This window comes from Camelus ferus, chromosome 15 (genome assembly GCF_009834535.1).
Source record: "Camelus ferus isolate YT-003-E chromosome 15, BCGSAC_Cfer_1.0, whole genome shotgun sequence".
NCBI classification, from domain to species: Eukaryota; Metazoa; Chordata; class Mammalia; order Artiodactyla; family Camelidae; genus Camelus; species Camelus ferus.
This window is the reverse complement of record NC_045710.1, coordinates 19,031,576-19,049,769: the sequence shown is the minus strand read 5'-3', so window position 1 is coordinate 19,049,769 and position 18,194 is coordinate 19,031,576. Positions and strand designations below refer to the sequence as shown.

Genomic DNA, 18,194 nt, shown 5'->3' with positions numbered 1-18,194 from the left:
AGTTTCCACCATGAGCCACCTAGTATTTAATCCATTCAGTTAGCAAACATTTATTGAGGACCTATTATGTACTAGGTCCTGTACAAGGAATACAAAGAGGAGTAAGACTTTGTAACTGCCCTTATGGAGCTTATAGAACAGGCTGGACAAGTTACTCTTTAAGGAAAAAGTATTCAAAGGCACTAAGGGGAAAAACCAGCTATGTTCAGAGTTTTGCTATGCAAATGGTTTCCTCTTAAAGAACAGGTTCAAGTTTTTAGACCAGTGGTTCCCAATACTCAAAGAATATTGAAATTAATACTTCATGGTAAAATACTTGTTTATTTTTAGAATGTTTAAATTAGAGAATAGGCACCAAATGGTCAAGGTTGGGGTACTCTGATAAAGCAGGTCATGTGAGCTTTCATACCTGAGATTGACCTGGCCTGGAATTACGTCACAGGCTGTTTGAGTTGGAGAGTGGTCTCAAGCTTAGCATGCATCAGAATCCCCTGGAGGCCTTATTATACTAGACTATTGGACTCCACCCCCACAGTTGTGACTCGGGTCTAGAGTATCCCATTTCTAGTAATTTCCCAGGTGATGCTGATGCTTCTGGTCCAGAGACCATATTTTGAGGAACACTAAATTGGAATAAAGATTAGGCAGGGATAAAATTCCTTAAGAGAAATGTATTATGTTTTAAGATACTGAGAACGTGGAGGCAGAGCAAACACCATGGCTGTTAGGTATGGAATGTGCACCTGACCAAATCATGGCCTTTGAATAAATCACTTAGGATACTCTGCATTAAGTTCAAAGAACAATACAAACAGGGCCTGGCTTTGTACCTGGTTACTAGGTGTGTGTACACAAAACTTCAGTAAACATCTTTATAGAGGCTTTAAACCTCTCTTTTGAAAAGAAGTGATTATTTGTGATAATTTTCTTATTTGAAATTATGACAGACAGGCTTACAACAAAGTTAAAATTAAAAACTCTTTATCCAAGTCACCATCAAAAGTAAAATTCTTATTAATTAATTATGTTTTGCCCACTTTCCTCAAATGAACCTGGTGTTCTATAATGAGCTACCCAGTGTGAGGTACATTTCATACCAATGTTGATTGGTTGCCAAGGAGACTCCACTGCTGCTCTGGACAAGCTCCTGTTTCCATCTCCCTTTCTGCTAAAAGGACGGGAACTCATGGTGTAGGTTCAAGGGTAAGATGCTGAGGAAGTAGAAGCTACAGATCTAGCCTAATAGAAGAGATCTGAAGTGAACTAAGTTCTCTGTCTGCTCCACCATCAGCAGCAAAAGTATGTGAGTTCAAATGAAAAAACTTGCAGTTTTAGGTTTGAAGGGACATCAGTATCCAAAAACAGAATATCCTTCTTTGCATAAATCCAAGGGAAAGGCCAAGGGGAATCAGCATCTACCCATGAGGTCCAAAGGTATCCTATCCCTGGCTTCATCTGAGTCAGGAGATTTCACTAATAAGAGAAACTACTATTCTGAACAAAATTGTCCATTACTGTAGCCCCCAATCAGAAATAAGGACAGTTCCTTCACATACAGTTCCAAAATTCTGGACTTCAGCTAGAAACTATTTGTTGTTTCTCTTCCAGTACTGCGCCATTGATTCTTGCATAAAGTTCTGGAATGCTGGCTCTTCACGGCTTTCCTCTGTAACTGTAAGGAAAAAGGTCAATTCTTCTTAAACTCCCCCAATTAGGCGGATTAGAGCAGCTATCACCCAACCGTCAGAAATAGTACAGTTGAACAACTCAGGTTTGAACTACATGGGTCCACTTATAGACAGATTTTTTTCAACAGTAAATATTAATAGTAAATACAGTACGACACGATCCACAGTTGGTGGACTCCACAGTGCGGAACCACAGAGGGCCAACTCTAAATAAGTCAGTTTACAGGGATTTTCAACTGTGAAGAGGGTGGGCAGCCCTAAACCCCGGGCTGCTCAAGGGTCAACTGTACTCTAAGACACTACATGTTCACTTCTCCCAATAAGGAAATATCTTCCAGAAGCATGCTCTATTTATCATGTTGCCCAAAATGTACAATTTCTTTGACCTTTAAGTGGGGAGAATACCTCCTTTGTTAAGTAACTAAAATGAGATCCCACTCCTACGTATTTTTAACCAAGAGAAATGAAAACCTATTCCACACAAAGGCCTATGAAATGTTTATAGCAGCTTTATTCACAATAGCTAAAACTTGGAAACAACCCAAATGTCAATCAGTTGGTGAACGGATAAACAAAGGTACATCCAAAGGTATTCCATAATAGAATATTACTCAGCAATAAAAAGAACATGTTACTGATACATGCAATAACATGGATGGATCACAGAAACATTACACTGAGTAAAAAAAGCCAAATACAAGTTAAATACTGTGATTCCAATTAAATTATAGGAACAAAAATCAGATCAGTGGTTGTCAGGAATTACTGTGGGGGAAGGGACTGAATAAAAACAGGCATGAACTAACTTTTAGGGTAATGGAAGTGTTCTGTTTCTTGATTATGATGGGGATTAAAGACCATATATCTAAATTAAAATTAATCAAACTATACACTTTAAAAGGGTAAGATTTATTGTTTGTAAATTATACCTCAATAAATCTTTTTTTTTTTCTTTTTTGGGGGGGAGGGGCAGGGGGGTAATTAGGTTTATTTATTTGATGGAGGTACTGAGGATTGAACCAAGGACCCTGTGCATACTAGGTATGTACTCTGCCACTAAGCCACACCCTCCCCCCACCCAAATCTTATTCAATGAGACAATTTACATCTTAGCACCCAGCACCCTAGAAAGAGTTTTGCTTTTGGGCATAGCTAGGACCTAAAAGGATTGTTTCAAGAAATAGATTCTGTCTACAGTCCATGAAACTATGCCATGTGGAAGCCTTTTGGGTTTCCAGAGATATTCTATCCACAACGTCACAGTCCTTTCTAACTGGTTTAGATCTGCTGAGGCCTTCTTATGTATTCTTAAAGCAATGATTACAATAAACAATCCTAGATTCCTCAGATTGAGTTAGCACCTTAAGATGGGAAGACACAGGACTCACAAAAGGCTTGTAATCAAACTCAATATTAACCATTCAGCAGGAAGGCCAGGAACTCTTTCCTGGTGCTGCATCCTTTACCATTTCCTCTCTCCCCTATTATTGGCTGCATGCTTAAGGTCTTCTCTCAACAACAGGAAGCTCCTGAGCAAACAATGGGAGGATAAGCAGCTGTTCTGTTTTCTTTTTTTTTTTTTTATGATTTTTTTTAAATAATTCTTTTTAAACTTTAGGTTTATTGGGTTTTTGGTTGTTGTTGTTTGAGGGGTAGGTAATTAGGTTTATTTACATATTTTTTGTTTTTACTGGAGGTACTGGGGATTGAACCCAGGACCTCATGCATGCTAAGCAGGCATTCTATCAATTGAGCTATACCCTCCCCACAGCTGTTCAGTTTTCATGGCCACCTCAGCCCCTTCTCACCTCTGTGGTCAATATCATCAGTATCACTGTCTGCTTCCTCATCCTCTTCATCCAAGGTTCCCCGAGTCAGGATCAAGTCAGAAGGGTCCAGCACAGGAGATGAGCTGCCTACAGTGAAAACACGTATCAGCAGCATGTCATGAACACAGGCCTCCTCAAAAGAGTGATTTTGAATCAATAAATAACTATGATTAAAAAATGGCAGGATGAAAGTGATCATGATAAAATGCAGAATCTTATCTTGTCTAAATGTACTGTTAATACCACTTAACATTTCTACACTAGTTTATTTTACACAGTGCCTTTGTAATGCAAAAAGCCCAAGAGGTCTCATTTTTAAGCTAAGGAAAATAATTCTCAAGTAGCATGTCTGAATAGTAATGTCATTGGTTTTACTAGCTCACAGCTTGGAAGAGGCTATGGTTTTTCCTATGATGGCTAAAGACATTTGAGCAGATCCAGTGTGCTGATGAGTCAAGGGTAAAAGTGTTGAGTGTTAAGGAAGCTTCTTGGTGGAAACTGAAGTTCAGAGAGGGTCTGAAGAGAAAAAAGGGTGAAATGATAGAGAGTAGAGGAGCCAGGGTATTATTCAAGAAAAAGAGGAATTAACAAAAAATGGAATATACTAATAGAGTCGAGTTCCCCATCCAGGGAAAAGGAATAAGTGCTGAACTCCAATTATGAGGAGAAAGTCTAATCAAGTAATTCTGAGGCTAGGGATTCAGCCTGCGGGGATTGGTCTCTATGAGAACCTAAAACCAAATCATGGAAGGTCATGACCACTCAACTCCCTCTTCAGGAGCCTAAAAGGTTAAGAGAGCTCAGCTGGGAAACAAGGGTGGCCAACAGCAGCAACATCAAGAGGCACAAATCTCAAGGGGCCAGTGGTCTTGAAAAAGGATGATGCAGTGATGTGCTGACAGTCAATGCTTCATTCTCTGCCCAACTAAGAATTATACAACTGGACTTGTGATTTTCCACAAAAGATTTACTGAAACTCCCCTAACCTTTACCAGGTTATCTGAGTACAGCAGACCCTTTGCAGCAGATTTAACATTTGCCATTTCATGTAGTCATGAATGATTCCAAAGGACCACAGTACACAGAAATTTATGTTGCTGAGGAGGACAACAAGGATGGCACAGGTGACCCACTCAACCAGTAAACCCAGCCAGGTTCCAGCACCTCCTCCTCCAAGCGGCTTTGCTATTCTCTACTAGGCATATAGCAACAGCTGTCATGAATAGAACTTCACTTCTTTAAAGGCCAGTCAACCAATGATGGGCTGGGGGCAGGAGGGCATGTATATACTTAAATTTGAGCACCAACCTAGGAACCCCTAGAGAATCAATGACAAAACTAACTCAAACAGTAAAAAAAAAAAAAAAAAAAAAAGTAAAGTAGCAGAATAGAAAGACTAATATACAGAAATGAAAAGTCTTCACATACACAAACATAACCAGTTAGAAGAAAAATCCCATTTTCAACACTTATAACAAAGAAGACAAAATCACTGGAATAAATTTAACAAATTTAACCCAAACCTACATGAGGAAAACACTCCTGAAAGACACAAAAGTAGACTTGATAAGTATAGACACATTCCTTGTCCTTAAACAGGAAGAGTCAATATCACAGAGATGTCAGGTAATTAATTAATTAATTAATATAACACAATCCCAGTAAAAATACCAAAGAACTACATTAAGTTGATACTAAAGGTGCAAGAATAGTCAAGGAAACACTAAAAATGGTAACTTTGAGGGGCACTAGCCCTAGCAGATATTAAAACATACTATAAAGCCTCTGTATAATTAAGGCAGCACAGTACAGGCACACAGTCTAGAAGAATAAAATACATAATTCAGAAATATACCCAAGTACATATGAAACTTTGGTATATGATACAGGTAGCATCTCATCAATGGGACAGAGGTAGGCTTTTTAATAAATTGTGTGGGTACAACTATTTATGAAAAAGGTAACTTAGACCTATACCTCACACCATACCTAGGAATAAACTCTAAATGGATCAGGAAGGAATCCAGATGTAGAAAATAAAACCATTTAAGTACTACAATAAAACATGAGTGAATGCCTCTTTATTTAACACAGGTGTAGGTAAAAGAGTCCCAAGTCTGACTCAAAACCAGGTGCAATAAAAGACAAATCTGACTATGTTAAAACAAAACAGAATAAAAACTTTTGCATGGCAAAGGAACGCCATGAACAAAGTCAAAGGGCAATGGACAAACAAGGAGAAAATACCTGCAACACGTGTCACAGAAAGATGGAGACTATCCCTGCCTAGATTAATGGATAGTAAAACTAGCAGGTGAACATTTGAAAATGAAAAAGACATTTATCTAATCAAAGCATCACCCCACAAAAAAATTACTATGAAGGTAAAAAAAACCTGGCAGACACCAATTTAAGTAAGTCATCAAGGATAAATCAGGATCGTGAGCCTCATGATATGATACATGGAAAAAACACAATTTCCCATCTGTTAAGTTCTGCTAAAAATGAGCCACCTGAACTGAATCATGAGGAAATATCAAACTCAAATTGAGGAACATTCTATAAAAAGTCCTGCACACTTCAAAAATATCAATGTCACAAAATACAAAGGATCCATTCACAATTGAAGGAGACTCAAGAGACAACTCAATGCAGATCTAGGATTTACCTAGATCAATCAATATAGATAGATATAAAATACTACATTTACTTTATCCTATTCTCTTTCTCTTAAATATAAATAGCCACCTACTAGGTGGAAGTAAGTGCACCCCTCTTTGGTTCCTAACACCAAGAGACCCTCCAGTACCTGCAGCAGTCCCTGTATCCAAGGCTACAGAGCCCATATCTTTCCGAAGGCGTTCCAGCTGTTCTTCCTGCTGCTGGCTCTGTGCGCGGGCCTATATGCATAGAGAAAAATGTCATCATGTTAAAAAAGGAGGCCCAAGGTAGATGCTAAACTTCTAACTGGAGATGATAAATTATACAAATACTAGAGGCTACTTAAACATTGTGGCAGATAAGGGATGGCTGATATGGGGACAGAAACACTGAGCAGTGTGGGCCCAGACAGCAAAAGTTCACTCTGGAGGGCTCTGCAGATGGCATTAGAGGGCCAGAAATTGGACACAAGAACAACAAAAGAACCCTCAAGTAGACATAGCAGGAAGGCTCAGTGATAAGGGGCCCAATGTAGCCAAAGGGGACAGGACACCTGATCATCTGGGATAGGAGTTGTGAACTGCCTCTCTATTCTTTAACAAAACTCTACGACTAGCCTTTAAATGGACTTCGGAGTAGGGGTGAAGGCGTGGCACAAGAAGGACTCAATATATGTAGCAGGAAAAATCTGATTTTTATTTCTTCAAATATAGAGAAGAAAACTAAGGGGACTTTCTTCATCCAAATAGCATACATACATATTTACAGATTTAAATTAAGAAGTACCTAAAAGATACAGTGAGAGCCAAAACAAAAGCATTTATGGCAAAAGTATTAGTATATAGTTTGAGGTTGTTTTTTTAGTGCCCCTAAAATATACAAACAGCTCCTCTCTTACCAGTGATTTCTTCAGACGTTCATATTCAGGACGATACTCTCTGGAAAGAGAAACAATTTCTAAATCCCTTTGATTAATAATCTATCCTGCACCCTCCCGGGTACTTTGATAATAGCAAATGATCTTATGTCACCAAACATCAGATGTAACAAATCTTAGTCACTGAGATTCTGTCCCTAAGGAATTAAAAGCCAAGGTGCCTGCCCGCTACCCTGAAACCAGCAAAGAGACAAAAGACTGACTGCTGAGCTGGAAAGATCAACTCTGGAGAGACCACGACCGATGAATTCATCATTCATTTGGATAAACATGAGTAAAAGACGTTTAAATGATGAGTAAAAGAAGCTAGGCCTGCTGGGCTCAGGAAGCCCAATATAGAATTATTTCCTTTATCTGGGCAATAATGAAAGGATACAGAATAGTCTATCCTGAGGCTTTGATAACACCCATTAAAAAACAAAACAAAACAACAAAAAAAAAATCTCATCTGATGAATAAAATCAAAATGTGTCTGAAATGCACAATGGGGCTATTTAGGATCTTGCTAGAAAGCAGCTAATTATCAGGCCTAATACAGTGTAGAGGTGCTCTGACCCAAACTTCCTTTAAATAAATGGAATGCCAGTATTAACCATGACAATAATTATAACAACCATTTATTAAGAAAAATGCTTACTCTGTGTCAGCAACTGTGCTAGGTGCTTTTTTTTTTTCTCAAATAATCCTCACATTGACCTTAGCAATAAGTGCTATTATCCCTCATTTACAAATGATGAAAACCTGCTAAGGTTACTCATTTATTAAGTGGAGGAAAAAGAAATCTAACCCACGTCTATCTGATTCCAAAGTCTGTATTCTTTATCAGGGCATCAACCAATGAGGCAAAGGGGCCAAATGCGGTCCACAGCCTATTTTTATAAATAAAGTTTTATTGGACCACAGCATGCCCATTTGATTAGGAACTGCCTATAGTTGCTACTGCACGACCATGACACAGTTGAGTAGTTGTGACAGATAGTATGGCCCACAAAGCCTAAAATATTTACTATCTGGTGGGTTTTTAACAAAAAATGTCTGATGACTCCTGCTCTTAGTCATTTAATACAGTGAAGGTTTTATACTCCAGTTTTTTTTAAAAAGTTAACAGGGACTTGTTATCTGTAAGTGTGGTCAGATTCAGTACATCACATAAAAAATGTTTTGCTAGCAAAACTGCTATCATACCAGAATTGTGGGTAACTAAGAATGTCATCAACAGAATGTTCCTTTAACCTCACCTTTCATATTCTTCTGCAGCACTGGCAACTTGGACAAAGAGTTCATCTAAGCCTGTACCCAGAACAGCAGACACACCCACCACCTGCCAAAAGCATCATTAATGCCACTAAGGAAACAACAATATATTTTTAAATGATTTACATTATTTGGCTCAAATTTAATAAAATCTTCATAAAAGAGGTTTAGATACTTTAAGAAGTCTCTGGCAAAGAATGAAGCTAAAGCAAGACAGAACAGCATGCCTACTCTACAGTCATGGAAATAAGTCTATGGAAAATAGAGAACTGAAAAAGATAATTAGGACCAAACAAGTATCAGTTCTTTTCATCTATTCCCTGTCAAATCAAACCACAGTCTCTTCTCTATAAAAATTAGTACCTCAATGTCTTTGCTTGGGCAATTAACATACTCCCTGCCATGTACACCCACTTTTGCTTACACAAATCTTACCCTTCCTTCAAAGCATACCTCTAAATGCTACACCCTCCACAATTCTCATTTCAAAAATGATCTACCTCCTCAGTACCATCAGGTCCAACTTCCAATCTTTCTTAAGATACCACAATGTAAGTTACCACAATATATCATGTTTCAACTCTGTGTTAGCCTTCTCTCCTAATTAGACCATAAACTCTCTGAGGCAGGATCCCTATCTTACTTATTTTTTAAACCTCCAGTTTTTAATAAGCAATACCTTAAAAAATTACTTCCCAGAAGGTAATGGACTTCCTTACTAAAATGGGTTCAAAGTCAGCCCTGTGGATTAAGAGTTTATCTGGGTAGACCATCAGCATGGGCAGGAGAGAAAGTTTACCCTGAGTGAGCTGTAAAACTCATCTAACACCAGGCTCATCGAGCGAGTCAGGTTACTGACATATGTAGTTTCTTGATTCAAGGCATCTTGGAAAGCCTCAAAATCCTGCATCCATTCCACTGCAAAGCTGTGATCAATGATGTCAGTCTATACCAGAAAGAAGTCAACTATTAGCAATCAGAGATTAGGTCAGACATCAATCAATGGCAAAAAAAATTTTTTTTAATTAAGTGGTGACAGCAAAAAGCAATCATTCATATATTTTCTTTCTCTGCTTCCCCCATTTCCTCCTCCACTGCAACAAGCCACAAAGAGCCAAGACTGCTGTGCGGTATAAATAATTAAATGAAGATATGTATATTCCAGGTTAAAATAGACCCTTCGCTATCCACTGCCAAGTGACTATGGCACCGTGGAGGCCAGCACATTCCAGGCTCTAAAGTCAAGTACATAGTCTCTTGCATCCCAGCCGACAACCAACAACAGAGTTTTGTTTTTGTTTGTTTTAATTGCCACTTCCAATAGACTAGCAGTCTCTCCCCCATTTACACAGTTCCGATTCTGAGGGATAATCCACACACTGTGATGGAGGGGCTACTCTATCTAGCCTAAAATAACTTTGGAAAAGAATCAGTGAAAAATATTCATTCAATCTGATTGAATCCATTTCCCAGAAGTGCTCATGACTTTGCTTCAGGCTAGTTTGAATCTGCTCTCCAGCATCTGAAATAATCCTTCTCACTTACCCAAACTTCTGATAATACAAGGTTCTGATGAAAAAGAAATATTCACTCACAAGAAGAAGAATCCACTTACTTTATTCATGACCACAATAAAAGGCAGCTTGGTTTTGTACAAGATGCTGAAAATCAAACATCAAGGCATTATTAGTAGAAGCACTTAAACTCTTGCTTGACTGTTATCAGTCTGATGGATCTGAGTAATAAAAGGGGGGATGAGTTCAGACTCTAAATACAAGTATACGTTCTTACATAGCACTCACACATTCTTCCCTCCCAAGCAGGAAACCATCACCACCATCCAGCAAGCAATATACATAGACTCCCTCTCTCTTTCTTGGAGTAGTAATGCTTTGGTATTGATCCTGGTTTTGTGTGTGTGGGCTTGTTTTTACCAAATAATTGTCTTTCAAACAATTAACATGACAATAAAATTATGCTAGCAAACATCAGATTTCTATTTGGACTAGGATTTCTTGTATCTAACAGGAAGGGACATCCCTAGTCATATTAGAAGAAACAAATTGGAGTGATTGCTTTTGCATACCCCCAAAATAACATTCAGCATTAGTAATGGTCTGCCCTGCTCCTAGGTCTAATGCACTCACATAGCCTAGTCAGGCAGGTCCTTCCTCTCCTAACGGCACCACACTTGGGGAAACATGTGCATTTAGGATTACAGATGAGTCTTTTTATTCCAGTCTCTTCTCATGTTATAATTTCACTCTGCCTATCACAACACAGGGGAAAAAAGCATTTAGACCAGGAGGCTCTATTCTATTTAGAACTGGATTTCATTCAACTGGGGGCAACTACCAGAAGGTTCATATTCATTTATCACCTGTTCTGTAACAGCAAGGAAGGAAGAGGAGAAGGTGCTGTTAGAGAATGCCAACGGCATCTGTGCTTCTTTTCCCTTCTCAACCCAGAGTCCCTCCCCCGACCGGAGCTGTAAAGTGAGTGGCAAATGTGAATGAGCACAAATCTAGGCGTAAGCACTCAGGACTCAAAAATGAAGGAAAAGAAGTGAAGACTGAAGTATGATACTTTGACGTAATACTATGCTCAACAATAATGAATTACCTGCAGGCATAGAGCATATTGGACATGAAGGTCACTGGGTTGGTACTTCGAGATGTATCCATTACATAAATGACAATTGTTGGGAATGAGGATGCCTAAAGCCACAAAATAATCAAAGCGTTAGTCAGAGAGTCCTTGACCTGTCCACAAACTCTTTTCCACCTCCCTCGCAAGGACAGTGTACCACTTTAGGCAGGTGTACAGAGCTCTGTGACTCTAGCCCACTTAAGACCCCAGGCCATAAGACGCTTTTACTGTCTGGCTCTCTACTTACCCTCAGTAACAAGTCTAGAATACTCACCAGGGCCTCGGTGATGATTGTCCCAGAAGCTGACCAAGTAAATACTTCAATCTGTCCAGGTGTGTCAATCAAGACATACCTACGTCAAAAAGGACCATCCATTAAAGAAGTTTTTACTTATGCATTCTGAAAGATATTTCATCCCACAAAACATTAACATCCGGTTATTCAAGAATGAAATAAACTCTTCATAATGCCAAGTCCCACTGCTTCTCATTGTCCTTAAAGTCCCTATCACATTCCCCAGGCTCTGTTCAATGTCCAATATTCAGGCTAACTGGTAGGAGCAGCAATATATCACTGCTGCAAATGATCACAGGGGAAACTGATAGTTTTAGAAACATACTGCATTAAAAATGAGACATAAGCAAAAACAGACTGCAAATCTCTTGGGAAATCATCCAGTTACTTAGGGGTGAGGGTGGAAGAAAATGGAGGGGAGAGAGGAAAAGAAGAATAGGGAAGTGACAACTAAAGAAGGGGGATGAAATGTTCTAAAATTGATTGTGGTGATGGTTGTACAATTCTGTAATTAAACTAAAAGATACAGAATTGTACAACTTAAATGGGTAAATTGTATGGTATATGAACTGTATCTCAATAAAGTTGTTTTTAAAAAGAGCAAAGATCCACACATATATGGACAATAAATTGACAACAAAGGAGCCAAGAACATACAACGGAGAAAGGAAAGTCTCTTTAAGAAATGGTATAGGAAAAAATACACAGCCACATGCAAGAGAATGAAACTAGACCACTATCTTACTCCATACACAAAAATGAACTCAAAATGGATGAAAGACTTGAATGTAACACCTAAAAACATTAAATTACTCAAAGAGAACTTAGGTGGTAACCTCACTGACATCTGTTTTAGTGTTTCTGTGGATCTGACTCCAAAGGCAAGGAAATCAAAAGCAAAAATAAACAAATGGGACTACATCAAATGAGGGCTGCTGCACAGCAAAGGAAACCATCATCAAAACTAAAATGCAGCCTACTGAACAGCAGAAAATATTTGCACATAACATCTCCAGTTAGGGATTAGTATCCAAAATATATAAAGAACACATACAACACACTAACAAACAAACAACCTGATTCAAGAATGAGCAGAGGATCTGAATACATAGACATTTCTCCACAGAAGACATACAGATGGCCAATAGGCACATGAAAAGATGTTCAACATCACTAATTATTAGGGAAATGCAAATCAAAACCACAATGGATTATCACCTCACATCTGTTAGAATGGCTCTTATCAAATAGATAACAAATAACATGTGCTTGAGAGGATGTAGAGAAAAGGGAACTCTCATACACTGTTGGAATAAAAACTGGTGCGACAACTATGAAAAACAGAAGGGAGATTCCTCAAAAAATGAAGAGAGTTTCCACACGATCCAGTGATTCCACTTCTGGGTGTTTAACCAAAGAATATAAAAATACTAAGTAGAAAAAATATATGCACCCCTATGTTCATTGCAGCATTATGTACAATTGCCAAGATAAGGAAGCAATCTAAATGTCCACCAATGGATGAATGAATAAAGAAGATGTGTGTGTATCTGTGTGTGTATACATATATAATGAAATACTACTCAGCCATAAAAAAGAATGAAATCTTGCCAACTGTGACAGCATGGATGAACCATGAGGCTATTATGCTAAGTGAAATGTCAGAAGGAAAAAGACAACTATCATATGATTTCACTCATATGTAGAATAATCTGGGGAAAAAAAAAAACAAAAATCAACCAACAAAGCAAAACCAAGCCCACAGATACAGAGAACAAATTGATGTTACCAGAGGAAAAAGGGGTTGGGGGCGGGCAAAATGGGTGAAGGGGGTCAACTGTATGGTGACAGATGGTAATCGGACTTCTGGGGGTGATCGCTTTGCAGTGTACACAGATGCCAAATTATAATGTTGTATACCTGAAACTTCTTTTTTTTTAAAAAGTTAAAAATCTGAATGGACATTTCTCCAAATATATACCAGTGGCCAAAAAGTACACTAAAAGATGTTCAACATCATTAATTGTTTTGGAAATATATATCAAAATCATAATGCATTACCACTTCATACCCACTAAAATGGCTACAGTCAAACACAAAAAAACAATAACAAGTACTGACAAGGGTGTACAGAAATTGGAATCCTCAATATATTACTGTGGGAATATAAATGAAGCATGCAGCCACCAGGAGCCTGGAGAAAGGGGAAATAGAGCAACTGCTAAAGAGTATGGGGTTTCTTTTGGAGACGATCACTGCACAACTTTGTGAATACACTAAATTGCATACTTTAAAAGAATGCACTTTATGGTCTGTGAATTCATACTGCAGTAAAGCTATTATTTTTAAAAACTACTCCAGTATGATCCTATTTTGTAGAAGCACCTTATTCATCCATTCTTCTATCTATGTACATAAGAATAGAAACAAGTGGAACGATAGTCACCGGGAGTAATAATGATAATGATAATTATTTCTAGTGACAAGGGTGATAGTTTCACCTTTTAAATATTATGTATGAATTATTTATAGTAATAAGCCTATATCCTTTTTACAAAGATAATAAATTATCTTCCTGTCTTTTAAAAAAGCAAACTTATTAAAAATTTAAAAAGTTAATTGTGGTTAATGATAATAAGGATTAATATTATTTTATATTTTGATACTTCCTAAATTAAAAAATATTCTCTTTGGATCATGTAAATTATAGTTATTTAAACAAGGATTAAAAAGGGATTTCAGAGACTTAAATGCCAACCAGCAAGAGAAGACAGGTGGGCAAATGAATGTGGGCTCAAAATTCTCAAAATACCTCCAAAGAAGCCAGGGGCATGTATGAAATTGATTGGTGGTGGGATACTATTAAATTGAGCTCTACACTGTAAAACATCTTAATGATTGTTTTCTTGCCCACAATTTTTCATTTATTATGGATTCATCTCAAACTACACCTTTTCAGAACTTGACAATATCCCCAAATCCTTCAAAAAGCCTAGAAATGTGTTAACTACAGAGTAATAAATAGGTATTAGACTGAAATCACTTACTTAGACATGTTCTGGGCCTTCTCAATAAATTTCATTACCTAAAAGAAAAAGATGCTAATTACAACAGGATTCAAGTTCAACACAAAAATCTCAGGATCCTCTCCAAAGTGGCTCACCTCACAGGAACAATCAACAATTGAGTCTCCATGTTCTCATCTGAGGACCCCAGCTAATATGCCCAGAAAACCAAAGAAACACGGCCACACCACATCACACCCCGGAGCACAGGGCAAGTACCAGAGCAACTGATGACTTGATCTGTTACTGTCAAGTCATATCTCTTGGGGCAACAGTCTGTTTCATTGAGTGAAATCGGTAAAAAAATTACTGACTGCAAATTACTCTTTAGGAAGTAGAATGTGACAAAGGAAACCTAACAAATGACAACTATTTGTCACAAGTAAAAAGCCCCATAATCGTTCCATTCCATGCCTAATAGCCCATCCCACTCCCCATCCCTCCACTCCATCCTCAGGGTAACACTGCAAGCCTATAATGAATCAAGAAGAGAACCCAGGTCTCTTGGGTGTTTGTTTTATTGGCTGCCACAAACATTCAGTGTGAAGCATCTCACCATGTTGATCATTCTCTCATAGCCTACTTCTCTGTCTACCAAAGTGCCTCCTTATGTTCTACATTTACATCCAGGTTGACTGCCCTTCTTTCCCAATGTGATCAAGCTAAGGCATTTAAGAGTCACAAGTTTTGACACAGCCAATTATATGTAAGTAAAGACAGACATACCTGATCAAATCTGGTAGCAAAGAGATTGAGTGAGGTTACTATGCCACCATTGGGCCCAAGTCCATACCTAGACACTAAGTTAAGGATTTGAACTGCTTTTAGATCAAGTTAGATGATAAAGTTTATACCTAGACAATCCCTCACAAAAACAGCATGATAACATTAGTGTTCCATTGACTAGTATGTACCACACAATCTTAACCTGAGGGAAACATTCATTATCGATGTCTTCCTCACTTATTTATCAGTTTAGAGATGGCCAGGCAAAATGGGACCAAAATGGAATGGACAGATGTATCAGGCAGTGACAGCCTGATGACACTACCATGAAGATCATCTATATATCACTCCTTGCTCTGATCCTCATTCATCAAGTCACCTGCAGAATTAGTCTTTCCACCTAGACTTACCTAAATGGAAAGTACACATTTCACACAGCAATGTACTAAGACTTGTTTCTACTAGTTTCTGAGTTTTCCAGTCTAAAGAGATGGCAACCAATAGATATATCAACCAATGTAATACTACCACGGGGGACGGAGGGACATCAACAGCTAGCCTCTTATTCTCTGTGCTAATTACCACAGCCCGCCGTGTGGGATGATGGCAGAAAACAGAACAAAGCTGAAATAGGATTTCTAATCACCCACAATTCCTCTCCCCACATTCATCTTCCCTGCCGTTTATAAAATTACATGAAAGCAATCAGATACTTTTGCTAGTATATTTCCCAAGGAAATACGATTTCAAAGCCACATAACATACAGCAATAACCACCCAGGGATGAGCAAACAACAAAGTAGATGTGGAAAAGGATACTGTTTCATGACTTCTTTATACTTCACAGTGTCACGAATATCTGGGGAGAAAAAGGAATGAACTGGAATTTAACACATAAGAAACAATATAGTTTGAGACTCTCCACCTATAATATCTAAGCGAAGAGGCCTCTCAAGTCATCTCTGCTTCTTCTGAGGAAGCAAATCAGTTTCTCTCAGCATCTGAGTTACTTTTCAAATCTGTGTTCTAAGTTTTCAAGCTAACATCATTGAATTGTGACAGCAAAAGAAGTAAGATCAGAAGACTAGGAGTACAAAAGGTGCCCTCTAAGTACCTTCCCTTACAACAAGAAACTGAAACTAGCTTCTGAGGCTTCTTTTGTCATCATTCTCTTCTAGTAATTTCTCCAGCTTCACACTGGTTTTCTTCCTTATGGTCAAGGATAACTGCCAAGTAACTCGAAGAAGAATGTTAGGCTAGGGGCTAACAAGTTACAGAAAGGATGGTCTGAGAGAAGGAGAAAAGTTTTAAACAATTGAAATACCTTCTCAGTGACCATATGCATAGAAAAAGAGAGTTAAATCAAGGAAAAAGTTCTATTTCTTACTCCTTGCTTACTGGTAACAAAGGTAATGCAGACAAGATTTTTACAAACGCATTAGTTTGTGGGGGTAGATGGGGGAAGAGAAGTAGATACTAGAAATTAAGAGGTACAAATTTTCAGTTACAAAATAAATGGGTCATAGGGATGAAATGTACAGGGATGATAACAGGGAGGGAACCACTCACCACAAGAATGCACACAGGCAAAGACACAAATTTTCCCAAGTAACTTGGCAAAATTCCTACAGATCAGTAAGCAAACTACTGCACAAGACCCTAATGCTCTAAACCTGAAAAGAAGAAACTACACAAATAAGGATTTTGTATCAGAGCCTGCTGAAGGGTTTATGGCTTAGAAGCCAAAGGACTGACTTTCTGTCACTTCATTTTCATAAGTAACTATATAGCTGACACCCTAGGTCAAAAAGAGGTAGAGAGAAAGGTAAGTGGCAAGGGAAAAGAAAAGAAATTTAAGAAAGGAGAAGAAGTAAACAAAGAGAAAATGGGGATCTGAGAGAAGCCTGTTTCAGGATGCTAGCAAACTCAAGGGAAATGAAATTAGAAAGTTTAGAAAACATTAAAAATGAAAGCTTTGAAGACTGGTAGAATAGGCTGACAGCTTTCCATTCTCCGAGAAACTTCACATAAGTTCTGGTACAGTTCACTCACCAATATTGGCAGGAAAGGGAACTTCATGCACAGCTGGGTCCAGGTTGATCACATATGGTGGAGAGCCTTGACTATGCAGATGTCCCGTGAGCCTCTGTGAGGTATGGGGAGAGGGATGGACTGAGACCAAGAGGCATGATAGGGAACAAGAGAGAACTTCCACCCCTTTATCCAACTTACCAGAAGAATTTCGCACTTCCATTTCCCTCTACCTTAAATATTCCCCTCTGATCTCCACCTCCAACATTTATTCAGTTGAAAAGCTACCTTTCTTCACCACAGAGCCAACAGTGTCCTCTCCAAAACCCCTTGACGTGGGAAGTAGGGCCGGGAGATTCCATCTCCCCCACAAATTATCAGCACTGTCTAAGCGGGAACCTTGTCAACCTCATTTCCGCTGTATTCCCCAGTGTCTGAAATATGGTAGGTGCCCCAGAAGGAATTCTTTACGAATCCACACCAAAAGCCTGTGTGCTCGCCCTCTATTAACCGCCAGAATTACTTCTAAGCCCCTGTCTTTGAGGACTTGGCAATGACAAGACAATTTCAATACCAAGTACGGTAGTACCAATAGTCACTGAAGGTGCGCAGAAGAGAGGCTAAATGAACTCAGGTTGGGGTCTGAGAGGGCTTCGCGGAGAAGAAACCGGAGTTGCTGGCAAATCCGTGAAAGCCAGACGCCGGTACCCTCCAACTTCCCAGAGACCTCCCTCACATTCTCCCTGGCTTTCCGCCCGCCCACAGACAGCTTCACTCGCGCCTGTGCTACGCCCGCGCCGTGCAGGTCACCTGTACAAAGGTAGTTTTCCCAGATCCCGCCATTCCCAACACCAACAGACACACTGGGAGCCGGGGACCCCCAGAAGCTTGCGGCTCCATGGCAGCTGCGGGCGCGGCCATCTTGTTCCTGGCTCCGCCCACTCGACCATAGAGACGCTGGAGGCTAGAGAGACTCCCGCGACGTACGCGGCTCTGAATGCGCGTAGAACCCGACTGAACCGAACCAAACCGAACCGGACCGAACCCAACACAACGGGC

At 39.0% G+C, this 18,194-nt stretch overlaps 1 protein-coding gene across 2 annotated transcripts; it reads right to left on the bottom strand.

Moving 5' to 3' along the window:
* Positions 1–34: 34 nt before the first annotated feature.
* Positions 35–18,174, bottom strand: GPN1 (GPN-loop GTPase 1). Of its 2 annotated transcripts, none has more exons than XM_006189739.3 (14): positions 17,946–18,174; positions 17,157–17,250; positions 15,924–15,963; positions 15,105–15,171; positions 14,361–14,398; positions 11,293–11,371; positions 10,992–11,086; positions 9,985–10,030; positions 9,169–9,315; positions 8,354–8,436; positions 7,077–7,116; positions 6,327–6,417; positions 3,497–3,604; positions 35–1,672 (listed from the first exon to the last, which is right to left on the bottom strand). In XM_006189739.3, exons 1-14 carry the CDS (start codon positions 18,054–18,056, stop codon positions 1,587–1,589), a joined length of 1,125 nt encoding a protein of 374 aa, XP_006189801.1. In that variant the 5' UTR covers positions 18,057–18,174; the 3' UTR covers positions 35–1,586. The 2 variants fall into 2 exon arrangements, with proteins under 2 accessions (XP_006189801.1, XP_014418972.1); XM_014563486.2 differs by lacking the exon at positions 35–1,672 and adding an exon at positions 2,612–3,217 and having other exon boundaries at positions 17,946–18,094.
* Between the last annotated feature and the right edge of the window lie 20 nt (positions 18,175–18,194).